Below are 21003 nucleotides of genomic sequence, written 5' to 3' on the forward strand. Positions count from 1 at the left end.
ATCTCATTGTACAGTATTTGCGACATGCAAGACTTTTTCATAAATTGTTTTTAGAACAAACTGAAACATTATAATTCCTTATTCTGCAAATGTATTTTGATACTCAAATGTTCAAACATCATTTTGTCAAATACATTAATGAGGCTGATTTGTTTCTACAGCCTACTTGTGACAGGTGCAGTATAAATCTCATGTTAGCTATGAAAATTCATGAGAAGTCCTGTTATAGATTACTATTACAGTACTGGAGTGCGGAGAGTCACATGTAAACCATTTACTGCCAATTGCCCAATGCTGCTGTAATAATACATATAAGGAGTCATTTACTTTGATTTATATAGAATTACTACTCTCATACCCTAATAATGAAAACATTTGCATGTACTGTATAATGAATAGACTATTCAATTGTTAATGTATTAAAATGTATATAACAACATGTCTGGTTCAGAGGTGGGCGCTACTGCGCCGCTCTATCATCAAACTGACAGTGTCCATTAACGCACTAGTCTGGATTGTTAAATCAGCACTGATCAAATGTAATGACAATAGATTTGTTTATCTAATGGTAACAATAATGCAAATTGGGATGACTGATACATGATGATTTTGGAGATTATTGCGATCGAAAAAACCTTACCCAAAGGGGTATAAAGTAATGGGGTTTTAACGAATCTTGTGAAAACATTTAGATGTCTGTAAGCCTCATTGGGGCTGATGTATCAAAAATGTGATAAGTTTCAACATTTTTTTCCGTCACTTATCGTTTGTTGTTCGTGACTCAATTTCCCCCCCCCCCCCCCCCCCCCGGAGTATGTATAATTTTTTTTTTTAATCGAAACTGTGATTGTGATAAAAGCTCAAAAATTTGATAATTATCGCTCTACTTTTCGCTCATTTTATCAAATTTTTTAATCGCATTTCGAAATAATGAAATGAAGTGTGCCTGATTTGTTTCAGAGCCGGACATGCACAATGATTTCCTTGGTGGCGTTCAGCACGTACCTGACCTACAACAACAGGAAAAAAAAGCTAGTTTACTATGGGGACACGTATTAGAAAACTGAAAGGGGAGGGAACTTTTACAAAGACAATTCGATTGGTTATTCTAATGACTGTTATAAACATGTTACCAACAGGGCCGGTTCTCTGCCTTTTTGCGCCCCAGGCGGGTAGTATGGGCGTGGCTTCATGCAGGGGGCGTGGTCAGTTACGCCCCGTGTACAGTAGTAGTGCCGCTGAAATGCTGTGCGGTGCGCGATGACGTCATCGCGCACCGCACAGTAAAGGTCCTCTCCACGAAGGGAAACTAGACGCTACGCGTCTAGTTCCCTGACGCCCTTCACAGCGGGACGCAGCGGCAGCGGGACACAGCGGGGGGCACAGCACTGCAGTAGCGGATCTTGCCATGGTGCGGCGCCCTCCGGAAGGTGGCGCCCCGGGCAAAAGTCCTGCTTGCCCGTGGCAACATCCGCTACTGGTTACTAAAATGACATTTCACTGGCCTTTAGTAGTGTGACTCTATTAAGAGTATCACAAACAAAATATCTAACTATTTATACACTGTGTATATATATATATTTATACACACACATATATATATATATATATATATATATACCCACACAGTATGTAATATATATGTGTGTGTATATATATATATATATATATATATGGATGTGGTGTAGACCTAATTCCGTGCTAATAAGTGAGCTTCAACCTTAAGACGTACCCTCTGTTAGCTGGGGTACTGAGGTAGGATACAAGAAAAAGAAAAGATGTCTAAGGGAGCTGTGTAATTGTAACTTTAGATGTAGGTTCTTTTCCAAGATTATTTGACCACAGAATCATTAAAATAAATTTATTCACACATTGTCCTTGAACAGTACATTTGCAGTGAGTAATGTGTACCTGACAAAGTTTAAAATACAGACTTTGATACACAACCTGACATAAAAATTCTAAATGAATTCATCCAATAATGTCTTTCAATGAATGTCTGATGTTCTCACATCTGAACCTCAACCCAACGCGTTTCGTCCCGAAGGACTTCATCAGGGGTTCATATCAATAGATGTTGAAAAGGGCTCTATGGGATCAATAACCGATTTATCAGTAATGCTGTTCCCACAGGGATATCAGTATGGAAATAACACAACAAGAACGTTGAATTCGTCAGTATTAGACAACGAATCAGGCTAATATAAAAATGTCATAAAAGGATCTCAGTGCTGTATTCTCTACCAGTTATAACCACAATTATGTTGGTCAGGCTTTGTGGTCTGACAGGCTCTCCAGAACTGCTGTTCTGGAGAGCCTGTCAGACCACAAAGCCTGACCAACATAATTGTGGTTATAACTGGTAGAGAATACAGCATTGAGATCCTTTTATGACATTTTTATATTGGCCTGGTTCGTTGTCTAATACTGATGAATTCAACGTTCTTGAGAGCCTGTCAGACCACAAAGCCTGACCAACATAATTGTGGTTATAACTGGTAGAGAATACAGCATTGAGATCCTTTTATGACTTTTTTATATTGGCCTGATTCGTTGTCTAATACTGACGAATTCAACGTTCTTGTTGTGTTATTTCCATACTGATATCCCTGTGGGAACAGCATTACTGATAAATCGGTTATTGATCCCATAGAGCCCTTTCAACATCTATTGATATGAACCCCTGATGAAGTCCTTCGGGACGAAACGCGTTGGGTTGAGGTTCAGATGTGAGAACATCAGACATTCATTGAAAGACATTATTGGATGAATTCATTTAGAATTTTTATGTCAGGTTGTGTATCAAAGTCTGTATTTTAAACTTTGTCAGGTACACATTACTCACTGCAAATGTACTGTTCAAGGACAATATGTGAATAAATTTATTTTAATGATTCTGTGGTCAAATAATCTTGGAAAAGAACCTACATCTAAAGTTACAATTACACAGCTCCCTTAGACATCTTTTTTTTTTCATATATATATTTTATATATATACAGTATATATATAGCAATCCAGAAGAAAACAGCGGCACTCGAGGATTTAGTGAAACAAGTAAACTGTATTCAAAAGAAGGTTACAAGAGGCCGACGTTTCGGGGCTTACATGCCCCTTTGTCAAGGTGTATAACAATGTGTAGGAGTGAAGGCTTACCTTATATCCCCGTGAAGTTCAACTCAGTGCAGGTGTGTGAACGGAGACGCGGTGGAGCCGCCGGACTTCCGGTCGCGGCTCTGTGACGTCTGAAAGACTGCGCCCGTTGCTGTGGTAACAGGGACGCCCGAATAGCCGTCCATGGCTACGTGACGTCTGGGTGCGTGTGCTCGTAGCTATGGCAACTGGGACGCCTGATGCCGAAAAGTGTGATGATAACTCAGCTGGTGACCATATCAGGGTGATGAATAGAGTGCAAAAAGGACTACGTGTAATAGTGCCTGGGGAACCCAACATCTCCGTGGGGCACTATGTGATCCGAGCGCAGAGGGACAATATTGCATGCATGTGGCAGGACTCGGTGGGAGCTGGACCCTCAAAGCTAATAAAAGTGATAACATGCTGGAGTCTGTGGGAAATATAGACTCCTGGGATCCACCGTGTGCCCTGGTAATGACTGCGGCTCGTGCCGGCCTGGCACTGCGACCGTTGTGGTGCGCATGGGCATGAAACCCGATGGCTGGGCTGGTTGTATGACCGGTGTGTCTGCTGGTGAAAAAACATGCTCCACCTGTGAGCCGTATATGCTGCTGAGGGGGACCTGCTTTCACCGAGCTCTGTCAGATGCCAGCTAAGGACTCAATGTGCGCGCCCTGTGTGTCAGGCTGGACCAGGATGGGGAAACATGCAGTGAGTGGCTGGGTCACCCCGGAACGCAGAGTGGAACATAGCAGCATAGAATTATATGAATATATTCCATGAAAATTTTTCATTCAGCCCTCCTGGGCTGATGGTGCCCAGTTCAAAGATCCATTTGGATTCAATGTGTAGTAATCTTCGATCCCTGTCCCCTCCTCGGATGCTGCGGGGTACGTGGTCGATAATCTGGTGTCTCGAGTCATTCAATGAGTGGCCCATCGCCGCAAAGTGTCTGGCCACGGGTTGTTCGGAGGATTTGCCCGAAAGGGCCTGCTTAATTGCGGACCTGTGTAGGGCCATCCTCTCTCTAAAAGTTCTGATGGACTTGCCCACATACACTAGGTGGCACGGACAGGTAAGTGTATACACTATGTGGGTGGTAGTGCAAGTTACCACGTGTCTGATCTGGTAGGTCCTTTCTTTGTGAGGATGTTTAAAAAAAGACCCAGTGGTCATATTGTTACAGGTGGTACATTTGGGGCACTTGTAGCATCCAGGGGCCTTTGAGAGAAAAGTAGAGGATCGTTGTGTCTCGCTTTGGAACCCGGTTATATCCGAGTGTACTGTAATATCTCTTATGCTTTTGCCTCTGGTGAAGCATAGCATCGGACGTTGTTTTCTGAACATTGGAAGTTTCGCGTCTGAGGCCACTATGGGCCACAAAGCCCTAGCCGCTCTCTGGATTACTGGGCTTGCTGTACTGAACTGATTCACAAACGGTATAACCGCTTGGTTCTTGCGGACTGTGGGCTTGAGTAAGGTTTCCCTCGGCGTTGCCATGATCTCGTTTTTCTGTACCTTGAGCTTATGGTAGTTGTAACCCCGTTGAGCGAACTTGTCTACCATGTTTCCTAATGCTTGATCCAAGGTAGAGCGGTCACTGATGATCCTGGACGCCCTGATCATCTGAGATCTGGGGAGTCCCTCTTTTAAGGGTCTTGGGTGATGACTATTAGCCCTGAGATACACATTCTTGTCTGTGGGCTTTGAAAACAGGCCGGTGGTTAAAGTACCGTCCTTGATTATGATCCTGACATCCAGATAATTCACAGTTTCGTAACTGATATTGTAGGTGTACTTGATCGTGGATGGTCTGTTGTTTGCTTCCTCCATAAGATGCTCAAAATGTGCTTTGTCCCCTGTCCAAAGTAGGAACAAATCGTCTATATATCTGACGAACATCAAGATGTTCTGCGCAACGGCCTGGTTGTCAAAGAATACCGCCTGTTCCTCCTGGAACATAAAGACATTCGCGAAGGATGGGGAGACGTTGCTCCCCATCGCACATCCTGTTCGCTGTTGGAAAAATTTCCCATTAAACATGAAGAAGTTCCTTTTTAAGGTCAATGTAAGGAGTTGCATGAAGAGCCCAATGTCAAGAGTGTCCATCTTTTCTTTAATGAGAAAATCCTGCATAACCTGTAGACCCTCCTGGTGGGGGATGCTCGTATATAAGCTCTTAACATCTACCACACACATTAGTGTCCCTGGAGGAACCTGCCCAATGTTGTTGATTCGCTCCAGGAAACTGGTGGTGTCCTTGATGTAATTGTGATGTTTAACGATCAATGGTTGCAGAATACCATCTAGAAATGTGGAGATGGGCTGAAAGATGGACTCTCTAGCGGCTATGATGGGTCTGCCGGGCGGGGATGTGGCATTCTTGTGGATTTTGGGTACCACAAAGAAAAGGGGTACCCGTGGGTGATCCTGTTTGAGTGCCTCACACAGCTTTCCTGTTAGTAGATCATTGGACCGGGCCTGGTTGAGCAGCTGCTCCAATTCTTGCTGGTAGTCGGAGGTGGGGTCGTGGGACAATTCCTCATACGTCTCCGGATCTGCCAGTTGTCCCTCTACTTCTTTGATGTAATCGGAGAGGTTAAGGACAACTAAACCTCCTCCCTTGTCCGCAGGACGGAAGATTACATCGCGGTACGTTCCCAACTGTTTGAGGGCTGTTTGCTCAGCCCTGGAGAGATTCCGATGTATAGTTGGTGTCGCCGCTGTGTATTTGGCGACTGAGTCGTCCAGTAATCTGGTAAAAGCTTGTATGGAAGGGTTGGTTGAAGGGGGATCGAAGGTGGATTTATGTCGGGTCTGATAGAATCTGTCGCTGAAGGAGACTGTTGTTGGATCCTGTGGGTCGGAATTTTGAAAAAATTCCTGCAGTCTCAACTTGCGTGAAAAGCGGTGCAGGTCAATTTGCCACTGAAATTTGTTGAATGGATTGGTGGGTACAAAAGAAAGACCCTTCTCCAGAACTCTCAGTTCTATATCCGAGAAGGATCTGCTGGATAGGTTGAAGATCAGGGATTCTTTTTGGCTGCACGCGCCTTTGATTCGCGCGCACTGCTTGCCCCTGCGGGTGGGCGCCCTCTTCTGCCTTGTTCTACTGGGGTAGCCCCGGGGGTCCCTAAAGGGACCGGCTGTGCCCTGGATGACCCTTCCGAGTCTAAGAAGGCGCTCTCGCTGTCGCTGTTTGATGTACCGGCAGTGAATGACTTCTGCTCCCGCCGTCTTCTCCAGCCTTGTCGGCCTCTGGCATTATAGGTGGTGTTTTGACCACCCTCTCCTCCCATCAGCCATCTGTATACCTTGTTTAGGTCATAGTCTTCTCTGACTATTTGTTGTTTATTGCGCTTAAATTTAATTAAGTCTTTCCTATATTCATCGCATTGTTTTTGCAGTTTAGTGAGCCAATCGTGGTTGCAATCCGCTTGCAGGACAGTCTTGTGTTCAATCTCAAGCTTGGAGATCTTGTCCCTGGTCTGCCTCAGTTCTCGGCCCGATTCTTCCACGACCAGCAAGATCAAGTCGAGGCTGCATTTGTTGAGTATGCCTACCCATTTCTTGCAGAACTCGGGATTGTACCGCCCGATGGTGGGGACGTTCCTTACTCTGAAGCCTCTTGGGATCAGCTTTTCACGGTGATATTCCGACAATGAGATGCCGTGAAGTAAATAATCGCATTCACGGCGTTTCAGCTTCAGTAATTGATGATAGACATCCTCAATGCCCCCTGTACGTTCTGAAGCGCCCAATTGTTCCGTGAAACGAAGGCGTTCCGCGTCGTCATCCGTGAAACTAAAGGATTCGCCCAGGACTGATGGCATCCCTCTGCATCCCGGTGTATCTTCATCGTGCCTTGAAGAGGATGCGGTCTCCATGGTGAATGCGTGAAGATTGACTTGTGAGTGCCTGGTGCTAAAGTGGACACCGCTGTGTAAGTGACTGTGGAACTCCACCTGGACAAAAGGGTGCGGTATGGTGAAAAAGATGACTAGGAAGTCACAAAAGGGGGAGGTGCCTCGACCCCGGCTGGCGTACAGTGTGACCTGTTTGCGCCAAAATGCATAAATATCCCAAATGGGATATTATATATATATAATATATGAGATCATTTTTATATATTTATATAATATAAATCTCAAGCAAACAACATATAGAAAATATTAGTACATTTTTAGACTACTTCAATATATATAAGTATAATTTAGATAAAGGAAGATATTTTTAGCATATTCTTTTTGTAAAAAAAGTAAATTTAGAGGTGGAACTACAAGAACAATCATGGCCTATTGCTAAACTCGCCAGTAAAAGCTGGCGAAAAAAAGATATGAAATGTTTCAGACAATTTTCACGATAATACAATGATACATAAGGTTCCAATTCATTTTCAATAGAGGTTGGAAAAGTTTGAAAAAAAATGCGAAAAGTAGATTTTTGCGGGGAAAAAAAAACCCCTGATAAATAAAATCGAAGAACTTACATACATACAGATGATACTTAAAAAAAATGCGAAAATTAACGAAAATCGAAATTTATCTAATTTTTTAACGCAAAAAAAACACTGTTGATATATCAGCCCCATTATCCTTTTCATTATATTTTAAACATTTTTTTTATTCCTGAGATATGAGTGGAGTAGCCATATATAAACCAATGGAATCGGATGACATTTTTTGGGTGGATGTGATGTGCACCTGCCATCATATGAGTGAGTGAAATATTAAAAGGGACACATTACGCAAAACAAATCTCTATTCCTTCCTGACACAGTAAGAAAAGTACATGGCAAGAATTTCTCTATTGCGGAAAAAGAAAATCCCTTTTTATTTAAATTATACTACTTACAGACATTAGTATATAAGTAGGATTGTGACAGTTCCTCAATTGTGTAACACGTTCTTTGTAAATCCAAATTGTATACACCTGGCAAACATTAATTTACTTCATACAGTATATTGTGTACTTGGTTAGTGTGAATGTATATGCCTTTGATTGGGAGGTTTTATCCATGGAATATTCAGAATGATGGGCAAACTGTCCACACACACACAAAGATTATGGGTCTGATTCTGAGTTGAACGCAAGTGTATCCATGTCTGTGGGCCTGATACACGGATGTACACTAATGCACTCACAGCTGCTATCTCGTAATCAGCTAATGTGTGAAAATGCCAATGCTGCAGCTACCTGGAAATGTATTGAGGCGCCCACCAGCGGCTTCTCATATCCCAGCAACTGCATTCAAGACCGGTGGTCGCAGATCCTTCGCTAATCAACTCCCTATGGTCACGTAGAATGGCTACGAGAACGGAGACACTGATGTCATGTTTCTGAGTAGGGAATTGCAGTAGTAGGCTGAAACGGTTGGTCTTCTGTATGGCGAATGTCGGGATCCCGGTGCACAGTATACCGGCGCCGGAATCCCGACACCCGGCATACCGACATATATTCTCCCTCGTGGGGGACCACGACCCCCCTGGAGGGAGAATTAAATAGCGTGGCGAGCGCAGCGAGCCCGCAAGGGGCTCATTTGCGCTCGCCACACTGTCGGTATGCCGGCGGACGGGCTCCCGACGTCGGTATGCTGGTCGCTGGGAGCCTGGCCGCCAGCATACCGTACTACACCCGGCTGAAACATGCTCCAAAAATGGTCGCAACATGCCTGTATTTTTGCCGCAACTCCTCTAAACCTCCCCCAGACAGTCCCTGACTGTCTTTCACTATGCAAATAAATCCTGACTGCAAGCGGCATCGCTAAGGTAGCTTGGTGCAGGAGCACTGTGACCATGACGCAAGCGCAGATGGCTGGTAATCACTCAACTGTAAATATTGGCATTGTGTACATCTCTGAATCAGGCCCTGTGTCTTATAGTGGTTGCCTGTCTGTGAGTCCATCCATCATGTACATTCATGTAATCTAATGTGCATGGACTGTCGGCATCCATACATGCTGTAATTCTGATTGGTGCGTCTTTAGACTCACCATTGATCTCACCACCAAAACTTGCACCGACCTTGTGGCAGGTGCAGTTTCTCTGTCTGAGTATGCCCTCCTATGTGAGCGGTTGAGCATCTGTGTATGCAGCTACTTTCACTGACACTCCCAGAAGATGGCTCATCTCTGTGTGCACTAAGCCACCTCCCTGTCACGACCTGGGAATAGCCACTACATTTTATCACATTTCTGAGACCGTGTCTCCCGTGCATCTCAGTTGCAACTCCGACTATCTAGACCACAGGTTCTCAAATGCGGTCCATATTTTGCAGGTCACCTGTGGATTTTTAAAATGTGACAGTTGGTGATACACAGTGCAACTGCCGGGTAACATGGAAAACGTGAACCGTGTGGGGTCCTGATGACTGAGTTTGAGAACCACTGATCTAGACGCATACTCAGTGCCACATAGATGCATGCGCAGAAGAAAGAAATCACTACACTGCGTCTGACAATGGTAGCTTGGTAATCTCAGAATCAGGCCCTCTAACTTATGATCCATGAATCAAACTAGGTTTTTGGCAGCAGAACACCCTAAGTAAGATTTTATGAACCATGTGAAGTGACATGACAACCATTAGGGTAAAGTAATTCATACCATGTTGATTTTTACAATGTTACATTTGGACTTTTGCTCCCATTGCTGTAATTTGTTTGGCACTGTAATAAGTCTGCACCAAGCCTGCATTATGTTTGTGTACATTTTTTAACAAAAATCACCATACAAACGAAAACTGCAATAAACTAGTGTTAACAATTAAACTAAAGAATACATTTAAAGAAAATATCTCCGCTTCTCTGATTTTAGAGAGGCTTCTCAAAGTTAATTAAATCTGCCCCCACATTTAGAATGTTGGGGAATCCATCTGTTACCAATCACTCTCGCTGTGGATTTTTGTGCTGAAGTATACAGTGTGTGTCGCTGCAGGGAAAGTGATACAAGAGTAGTAGTTGCTGACTAGGGAGGCCAATCCCGGGATCGGGATTGGCGGGATCCCGGGATTTAGGTCCAAAAACGGCCGGGATTCAATCCCGGGATTGGAAGCTCCAGTCCTGGGGATTGAGGGATCAGCGTTCAGACGCTGCCCAGCTTCCTTCTTCCAGCTCCCCAGCGCAGCGTAATATCCAGTGAGAGGTCACGCTGCGCCGTCACTCACCGCTGAGAGCCGCCGGGAGAGAGCAGCTGATATTACCCACCCGCCTGCCCCTGGTGTATGGTGAGTTATGTGTGTGGGGCGGGGCGAGGGGGGCGGAAACACAGGGAAACACCAATACTGGGAATCCCGAGACTTGACCATTTTTCAATCCCGTGACCCGGTATTAAAAAAATGGCCCGGGATTGGCCTCCCTATTGCTGACAATTTAATCCATTCTTTGTGGCTTGATTTTGCTAGCTGTTTAATGTAGAAATAGATAGTGAATTTAATTGTGATAAAGTATCTAATCTGAATTTATAGATCCCCAGCAATACCTGCATATGTTATAGCAGTCAATCGTCACTACTTCCAAAACATTGGAGCATTTGACACAGGCATGAACTACTCAGGAGTTGAAAACATAGAACTTTCTATTCGGGTAAGTTAACAGAATATATATTTATTGAACCAATACAGTATCTAAATATAACATAATAACTTCCAATGGAACTTACACCACTCTGTTGGACACTCTGCTGAACTCCTCTTTTCCTGAAAACTATTTTCTCCAAGCCAGCATTCCCTTTCTCTCCCCCTCCTTTCTGTCAGCCTTCCTTTGCTCTCTGCAGCCATGCACTCTCCGCCCGCCCTGACTCTCTTACATTCATGCGCATCCAGCATCACCTATGTGATCTTGAAGCCGAAACTTCTCTGTAAGTTCTCCACTAACCCATAACCCAATAGTCCTGAGTTGATCTATCTGTCTCCTACTACTGTATAATTTACTGTATAATAAACTGACTTGTTACCTACAAAAGTGCCCCTGCGCTGCTAAGGACCACTGTAGGAAACCTTACTTCAGTAATAACTCACTGCTCTACAAATGACTTGGTATCTTACAACATTGCCCTCTCTCTAACCAATCATATTTCAAGACTCTGCAGTCCTCCCAAACATCTAACTCCAGGCAACTTTTTGCCCTTTTAGCTTTAGTCTCCCCCCAATGAACATCTTCTTCCCTCAAAAGACACATCTACATCAATAAAAGAATTTCAACAAGACATCTCAAATATAACTTTCCACACCTGCCCTCTATTCTCTTGGGTGTACCCCTCAACCCCATTTCTCTCAATTCTACTGCTCCCTCTCCCCAATGCTTGCCATCTTAAATCTGTCTCCTTGCACTAACACAATGCCCTTTCTTATTCAAGCTTACTCCATATCTCCTATCCTTAAGAAACATTTATTGAACCAGCCTCTTTACCAAAGTAATACCAAATTTCTATCCTCTTTGCACCAAAACTACTTGAGCAATTTGTAAGCACAATTAGATTGCTGCCTTTCACTCCCTTCTTGACTCATTGTACATTTCTATTCTGTGCAGTGGCGTAAGTTCGTCCCAGTTGCCCGGAGGCAAGATAAATATTGGTGCCCCCCTATTTACTATATTAAGATAAATATATGTATGTAGATGTGTGTGTGCATATATATATATATATATATACACACACACACACACACGTGTGTGTGTGTGTGTGTGTGTGTGTGTGTGTGTGTGTGTGTGTGTGTGTGCGTGCGTGTGTGGTCTGAAAAAAAATTATATACTGTATTTATACATTTAATTGTCTTTTATTTTAAATCACACATTTCTTAGCAGTCATACCCAGGATTAGAAGCCATGACCTGTTACACTGACAGCAGACACTTTACTGATGGAGTTATTTTGCTCCTGTAGAGGAAGCATGATAATTCTAGCTATATGAAGTTACGTTTAATTGTCAGAGAAGTATCTTCATATAGTTAAAATTCTCATATTTCCTAAACAGGAGCTTCATCAGTAAGGTGTCTGCTTCCAGTGTAATAGGTTGTGGTTTCTAATCCTGTGTGTAACACTTGTAAAATGTGTATATTCGGTATAATAAAGAGGGTGTGATTTGTAAGGTGCAGGGACCAGTGAGGAAGTCGGCCACTGAAAAGACAGTGGCAGCTATCAATTAACTTAATTCAATGGTGTCACAGAATGGGAGGAGAGGTGCCCCCCTTCAGAGCAGGAGCCCGGCGGCAGATGACTCCGTTGCCTCCCAGAGTTCTGCCTCTGATTCTGTGCAATTACAGTATATGCACCTTCAGTGCAATCACTATGCCAGTGACACCAACATCTCCTCCTTGTTCTTTCCACCTCTATACAGTTTTACTTCTCCAGCTATCTCTCTGTCATCCACCCATGGTTGTCCCAGCTATACCTAAAATGTAATATGTCTGACTTCCAGCATTACCAAGATCCCCTCCAATCTTGCTTACCATAAATTACAAATCCACACTTTCCCCTGTATCCTGCTGCCTTGGTGTCATCACCTATTCAGTTTGCTTATATTCTCCTGTCTCTACTGCTGCAACCATCTCTTAACTAAGATTGTTCTTACCCAACACACGCCAATCCTTTCTAAATGTCTCACTCCTTACACTAGCTCCACAACTCTTCATGTGTACTACATGCCCTCCACTCCAATCTCCTGGCTCTCACCTATAAAGTCATCAACAACACTTCACTACTTCTACTTCTGACCTCCTGTCTATATTCTCTCCAATAGGCTATTCTGACCTGCTCCTTAAATCATCTCTATTGAATGTCCCACTCACCTGCCCCCAAGGTTTGTCCTGAACTGCTAATCACTTATAAATCTCCAGGCCATGCCTGACCAGACTCTCCCCCACCCTGCAATGCTTTCATTACTTTATGAAACCCCACCTCCTAACCGTAGCAGCCACACTCCCACTTGACACCGCACCGAGTACCCCCACTTTAGACTTTCTTCCTTCCTGATCTCCAACAACTCCAACACTGGGGGTCATTCCGAGTTGTTCGCTCGTTGCTGATTTTCGCAATGGAGCGATTAAGGCGAAAATGCGCATGCGCATGGTACGTAGTGCGCATGCGCTAAGTATTTTAGCTCAAAACTTAGTAGATTTACTCACGTCCGAACGAATAATTTTCATAGTTGAAGTGATCGGAGTGTGATTGACAGGAAGTGGGTGTTTCTGGGCGGAAACTGGACGTTTTCTGGGAGTGTGCGGAAAAACGCAGGCGTGCCAGGATAAAACACGGGAGTGTCTGGAGAAACGGGGGAGTGGCTGGCCGAACGCAGGGCGTTTTTGTGACATCAAACCAGGAACGAAACGGGCTGAGCTGATCGCAGTCTAGGAGTAAGTCTCGAGCTGCTCAGAAACTGCTAAGAATTTTCTATTCGCAATTCTGCTAATCTTTCGTTTGCAATTCTGCTATGCTAAGATTCACTCCCAGAGGGCGGCAGCCTAGTGTGTGCAATGCTGCTAAAATCTGCTAGCGAGCTAATAACTCGGAATGACCCCCACTGTGCATTGTATATTGTGATATATGTTATGTCTTGGTTTTAATATATTTTTATTTTTTTATTTTAACAAATGTACAAAATAAATAGATTATATGGTCATTTGATGGGACATAAGATATAGAGATATATCAGAATCCAAATAGATTGGTACAATATTGCTGACATTCCAATTTATAAGATAATTGATGAAAAGCATTTTAGATTATAGCGCACTTTTGATCACCATACAAATATACATACATACATACATACATACATACATACATACATGTGAGCCAATGTCCAAAGGAGCAGGCGGCACTCGAAGACTTTCAATGAATGGTATTTTATATCTACGTTTCAGGGGACGAAGCCCTTTCATCAGGAGATCACCTCCCGACGAAAGGGGTTCGTCCCCTGAAACATAGATGATAAAATACCATTCATTGAAAGTCTTCGAGTGCCGCCTGCTCCTTTGGACATTCGCTCACCTACATTTATATTTGGGGAAGGCAACGAAGCAGATTACCACTATGAGTGCAGAATTTACCCTCGTGTGTGTGTGTGTGTGTGTGTGTGTGTGTGTGTGTGTATATATTATTTTTTTATTTATTTTCTTTATTAAATAATGTATTTCCTTTGCAGATTTGGCTCTGTGGTGGATCAGTAGAAATTGTTCCATGTTCACGTGTTGGTCACCTGCTTCACAATTATACTACACTTCAGAATAATGCCATTCTAAGAAACAAAATTCGGATAGCCGAGGTATGGTTGGACTCATACAAAAACATCTTCTATAATAACATTGGAAAGGAGTTACTAAGTAACCTGGTAAGATAACCGCATGCATAGTCTGCCATTTTGCCATGAAAAATGCATTATAATATGTTATCGTCAGAGGAAATTAGTTAAATCTGCTCATAAAATCATAATATACAGTATGCGCCAGGCATTACATAAAAGCGCTTATACATTTCAGCAGTAAATCCACAATTAGTCAATCAGAAGCGGCTAGCTAGTACTAGCTGGTGACAGCCATCATGCATGTGTATTTGCATAGATGATACGGCTTTGCATTTCTGTGCCAGTCTGTATCTGTTCACAGCTAATGTAGGTGAGATTGCCTCTACTGTACTCAGCCTACATTAGAACACTGTACAGTACACCCTGTATCACCTTTCCAGGTGCAAACAGTCAAAGTCTTGGATTCACACAAATCTCCATAGCCGTAAATGCATCTGACCATGGGGGTCATTCCGAGTTGATTGCACGCTAGCTATTTTTTGCAGGTCAAAACTCAGCAAAACTGTGCATGCATATGCACCGCAATGCGCATGCGCATTGTACGGATACAAAGAGGATCGGTGCTGGGCGATGGATTTAACAAAGAATCCATTCGTACACCCGATCGCAAGGTGATTGACAGAAAGAGGGCGTTTATGGGTGTCAACTGACCGTTTTCTGGGAGTGTTTGGAAAAACGCAGGCGTGTCCAAGCGTTTGCAGGGCGGGTGTCTGACGTCAATTCCGAGACCAAAAAGACTGACGTGATCGCAGCGGCTGAGTAACTCCAGAGCTACTCAGAAACTGCTACAAACATTTTTGTACTGCTCGGCCGCAAAAGCGATTGCACACTTGCAAAGCGAAAATACACTCCCCCATAGGAAGCGACTATCTGATCGCTGCGCTGCAAAAAATAGCTAGCGAGCGATCAACTCGGAATGACCCCCCATGTACAGAGGCAATTTACATTTTTAATGCTACTCCGCATCAGCCCAGGATGTCAACAGAGATTGACAAGCACTTTATACTAGAGATGAGCGGGTTCGGATTTTCTCGGTTCTTTACGCCAGAATTATCGCCATTTCTTATTTTCAGTTTTTTTCTTATTGGTTAACCAAAACACGTGACGTCCGATAGCCAATAAGGAGATTCGGGTAAATCCGAGTAAAACCGAACCCACTCATCTCTACTTTATACATGGTTTTAAAATTAAACTATGGAAACTGAAATCACCAGGAAAGTGAAGTGAGGCCTGCAGCTCAGGTCCATATCAGGTTTTACTTACAATCCAGTATATGTAGATGCTGTTTAATGTTCATCTAATAGTTAGTGACATGTTAGGCAGGGTACACACTAGGACGATATCGGTACGATTTGTCATATTAGAACAACAAATTGTACATATCGTCTAGTGTGTATACGTCTGATCGCGCGCTCCTGTGGGTTGCATGCAATATCTTCTGGATATCAGAAGATATCGTGTGCGACCCGTTGCAGTGTAATGAAACGGAACAATGTCGTTCATTACATCAAGTAGTGTGTACCAACAATCTCTGCTGGTTCGGGTGAATGGAAATCTCCCCAACCATCAGCAAGATTGGCGGTTGCTCTAATGTGTGCCCTGGCCTTACACTTACTTCATTATTGACAGCAAAAGACAAGGCACATGAAAGAATCATCTGATTTCCTCTGGTTATATTTCCTATTTGGTACAAAATAATGTACATACAATATAATATACTTTACTATGTTACCAGTGTACATAATGATTATAGTTTATATTCTTAATTAGTGTCCCCAATTGTATATGTTATTAGGTAAAGCACACTTTGAACAACGTTGCTGAATATAAATAGCCTCGTGTCAGTTCCATATTTAAACCATTTTTTTTCTTTCAGTTGTTCTCCCACTTTGTGGCACTATTCACAAATACCACTTTTTTATTTATTTATTTATTGTTTCATGAATTTCTCTGACTTACTGTAGATTGAGGCAGCCGATGTTACTGAGCGTGAGCAACTGCGGCTTACACTTGGCTGCAAAGGATTCCAGTGGTTTTTAGCCAATATTTATCCTGAGATCTTCACTTCGTTTTCAGCCCTGGAGTCATCAGGACAAGTAATACTTCATTTTTTTTTTTTGAGTGTTATGAAAAGTAAAAAAAACAACAACTGTTAGAGTAACCATCAATAACCTGCTTTATTTAATGTACATTATGTTAAAACGGGTTGGGATGGATATGCAGGCGGTCAGGATGCCAGCGGTCAGAATACCGACAGCGGCATCCCGATGCTTAGAATTCTGACAGGGAAAGGTAAGTATACTTACCTTCCCCCAATGGCCCCCTAACCCGCCCTTCTAGCATCCTAAATCTAACCCTCCTCACCCACCCCCACCATGCAGCCTAGCCCTAACCCTCCTCAGTGGTGCTTAACCCTAAGCCCCTGCACCCCCTCCTTCCCTGCAGCCTAACCCTAACCCACCCCAGGGGTGCCTAACCCTCCCTTCTAGCATCCTAAATCTAACCCTCCTCACCCACCCCCATCGTGCAGCCTAGCCCTAACCCTCCTCAGTGGTGCTTAACCCTAAGCCCCTGCACCCCCTCCTTCCCTGCAGCCTAACCCTAACCCACCCCAGGGGTGCCTAACCCTCCCTTCTAGCATCCTAAATCTAACCCTCCTCACCCACCCCCACCGTGCAGCCTAGCCCTAACCCTCCTCAGCGGTGCTTAACCCTACGCCTCCGCACCCCCTCCCTCCCTGCAGCCTAAACCTAACCCCACCGGACCACAGCCTAACCCTAACCCTCCACACGCAGCCTAAATCTAACCTCTTTCCCCGGCTGTTACCTCTCCTGCAGCCTGGAACACAATCGTTCGGGATCCCGGTGGTCGGGCTTCCGGCGCCGGACTTGTAAGCCTATTCGGGATTCTGGTGTCGGCATTCTGAGTAGTGTCGGGATCCCGACATCGGTATTTCCACTGCCGGGTTTCTGACCAGATCCCGTTCAAACATACTTCAAAAGAAATATATAGGAGCCAATCCAGAGTTGCACGTAAATCACCCACAATTACATGCATACTATAGTACATGCACAGAACTTAATGCGATATTCTTCTCTGTATACAGCTGTATGCATCTATCAGCTACACTGTCCCTATTCATACGCTGTCAACAGGTGGATCTCTGTACATGCTTAACTAATGTGCAAATGCCCCATTGCTATCCAGTTACACCCAATTGCAGGGGCGAATTTAAGGGTTAGGCTGCCCCTAGGTACAACATTGTTGATCGCCCCCATCACCACTGCCCCCTTTGACCTTCTCATGTTGGGGCCCGTTCCAATGCCTCTAGACCACCAAAGCAGACCCAACCTCACCCCTCACCTACTCCTGCAACACAATTTACCAGCCTTCGATTCCCCCACCCCTCCCCCTACCAGTCGCAAAATACAGTAGTATAATTAGTCAAATGATAACAAAAAAATAAATAAAAATCACTTGCTTTATCTGGCTGTGCCGCCCCTCATCGAGTGTCACCCCTATGCACGTGCCTCAAGAGCCTAGTGGAAAATCCACTACTGCCCAATTGGACATACAACTGAGGGTCTAATTCCGCATGGATTGTAGATGTGTGAAAAATTGCACATCCACGACCCATTACACTGACATGCGGAGGGACGCCCAGCACAGGGAAAGTTCGCCCCGCGTGCCAGATCCTACCCCCGCCCCTCGCAAACATGCAAACGCATGTGGATGTAATCTTTTTAGACTTTGCCAAAGCTTTCGACACAGTACCACACATGCGACTTATCTATAAGCTACAAGAAATAGGGCTAGGGAGCCCAATATGCACTTGAGTCAGTAATTGATTAGATAATAGGGAACAGGGTGTTGTGGTCAATTGATCATTTTCAAATTAGACTAAAGTGCTAAGTGGTGTGCCACAAGGGTCTGTACTCGGACCACTTTTGTTCAACATTTTCATCAACGACCTAACAGTAGATCTAGCGAGCATGGTGTCAATTTTCGCAGACGATACCAAATTGTGTAAGGTTATAAATACGGAGGGGAATGCTGAGTCTCTTCAGAATGACTTAATTAAACTGGAAGCATGGGCAGCAAAATGGAGAATGAGATTCAACACAGACAAGTGTAAGGTAATGCACTGTGGTGGTAAGACCAAAAATAACACCTACATACTAAATGGGGTAATATTAGGGGATTCTGTACTGGAAAAAGACTTAGGGGTTCACATAGATAACAAATTAAGCAGCAGTACCCAAAGTAGGAGTGCAGCAAAGAAGGCCTTTAAGATATTAGCATGCATAAAACGGGGAATTGATGCAAGGGACGAGAGTATTATACTCGCATTATATAAATCACTAGTGAGGCCACATCTTGAATACTGTGTGCAATTTTGGGCACCATATTACAAAAAGGATATCCTGGAGCTAGAAAAGGTTCAGAGGCGGGCGACCAAACTAATTAAGGGCATGGAGACGCTGGAATACGAGGAAAGGCTTGCAAGGCTAGGCATGTTCACATTGGAAAAGAGGAGACTAAGAGGGGACATGATCAACATTTACAAATATATAAGGGGTCAATACACAGAGCTTGCGAGGGACCTGTTTTCAATAAGATCAGCACAGAGGACATGTGGTCACTCGCTTAGGTTAGAGGAGAGAAGTTTCCGCACATTGAGGAGAAAAGGTTTTTTCACAGTATGGACAATACGTGTTTGGAATTCCCTGCCTGAGAGAGTAGTAACGGCGGACTCAGTCAACACCTTAAAAAGAATGGGTTAGATAAATTCCTATTGGATAAAGATATTCAGGGTTCTGGTGCGTAGTCACGCATTATAGTTAATATAACTAGTCCTAACATAAAAATAACTAGTCCTAAAATAAAACTGCATAGGAGACCACAAACAGGTTGATCTCGATGGACAATTGTCTTTTTTCAACCTTCGTTACTATGTTACTATGATAGCGATGCTTTCCCATGTTTAGGGTTGCCCTCAGCCTATGCAGCTGCTAAGGCAGACGACAACCCGCCATCTTTTGGGTCGCAACGGCTGTGCGTAAGGCAGATGCTGTGGCCCGGCTCGCAAACAGTCCAGACATACCTACATTGCCTGGACTGGGCCCCCCAATGCCGCAGCCATGCCCCTAAAACACCGCTGCAACACCCCCTCCTGCCCCGCAAACGCCTCTGCCTATCAAACAGGCAGAGGCGTTTGCACATGTGAGATGCCATCACATCTCACTGTGGGCCTAATTAAGACCTGATCGCTAGCAAGCCATTTTTGCACTGCTGCGATCAGATAGTCGCCGCCTACAGGGGGAGTGTATTTTAGCTGTGCAAGTGTGCGATCGCATGTGTAGCAGAGCTGTACAAACAGATTTTGTGCAGTCACTGCGCAGCCCAGGACTTACTTAGCTTCTGTGATCACATCAGCCTGTCCAGGACCGGAATTGACGTCAGGAACCCTCCCTGCAAACGCATGGACACGCTTGCGTTTTTCCAGACACTCCCTGATAACGGTCAGTTGACACCCACAAACGCCTTCTTCCTGTCAATCCTTGCGATCACCCGTGCGAGCGGATCCGTCGCACAAACCCATCGATGAGTGGTGATCCGCTTTGTACTAGTGCGACGCATATGCATGCGCAGTTTATGCCTGATCGCCCACTGTGCGAAAACGCACAGCAGCAATCAGGTTTGAATTACCCCGTGTGTGCTTGCGCAGTGCGGATTCTGCGCGTGTGCACACTGCACTGGGCATCAACATGTGAAAGCTGACGCAGCGTTCCATGCTGAATTAGGTGAACAGATGCGTGTGGTTCGGACTTACCTGTATGTGCATACACTTACTCCTACATAGCATGCACAGTACTAAAACTGCAAGATCTGTCCACATAACGGACTAGTGTTCAATGCTGTATCAGTCCCATACAGTTCTTCTAGAACAGTGATTCTCAGCCTGGGGTATGGAGACCCCCTCGGGGGTACACGCTGTGATCGGCGGCACTTGAACAATATTTTGTAATGGCAGGGCAGGACATCCTGGTGGCACTCGGACACATAGGGAAAGCTGTACGGATCACTGGCCCCATGCTTCAGATTAGGACCCTAATAACAAAATGAGATAGTCTGTAAGCCAGAAAGCGTATGTGGACTAAAGTTTTAGTACCAATTTTACATGTTTTCATAAATAGTAATATGTGAGAACTATACATGTACAATTCATTGTATTCCTGTGTCTTTTAAAAAAATATATCTTATTTATAGCACATGTATTGCTGTTATAGAAAGCAGGGCCTAAACATTTAATCTACAGTAAAACCAAATATATTCAATACAAATTTTACTATTACTTTGCAAATGCTGGGCGTGCTAATAAGTTATATGTTCTGTCAGGGATACTCAGGTGTAAAATGATTGAGAATCATTATTCCAGAATAAATTAAGTGTACAAGTGACCCATAGTTGCTTAAGTTGCACATCTTTTGGGAAATGCAGAGGTTATGACTGAGAAGAAGAGGTGGCAGTTACTCAGTGACAGTGCACATGTCAATTTGTAGCAAGGCGTACTGT

At 44.0% G+C, this 21003-nt stretch overlaps 1 protein-coding gene across 1 annotated transcript in view; it reads left to right on the forward strand.

The window, feature by feature from the left end:
- The window catches only part of GALNT15 (polypeptide N-acetylgalactosaminyltransferase 15), a 59310-nt gene that overhangs the window by 33052 nt on the left and 5255 nt on the right, over positions 1 to 21003 (forward strand). The window contains exons 5-7 of the mRNA XM_063922162.1: positions 10595 to 10712; positions 14269 to 14454; positions 16392 to 16523. Coding sequence (XP_063778232.1) covers positions 10595 to 10712; positions 14269 to 14454; positions 16392 to 16523 — 436 coding nt within the window. The remainder of the gene's footprint in view (positions 1 to 10594; positions 10713 to 14268; positions 14455 to 16391; positions 16524 to 21003) is intronic.

Source organism: Pseudophryne corroboree, chromosome 5, assembly GCF_028390025.1.
Source record: "Pseudophryne corroboree isolate aPseCor3 chromosome 5, aPseCor3.hap2, whole genome shotgun sequence".
NCBI lineage: Eukaryota > Metazoa > Chordata > Amphibia > Anura > Myobatrachidae > Pseudophryne > Pseudophryne corroboree.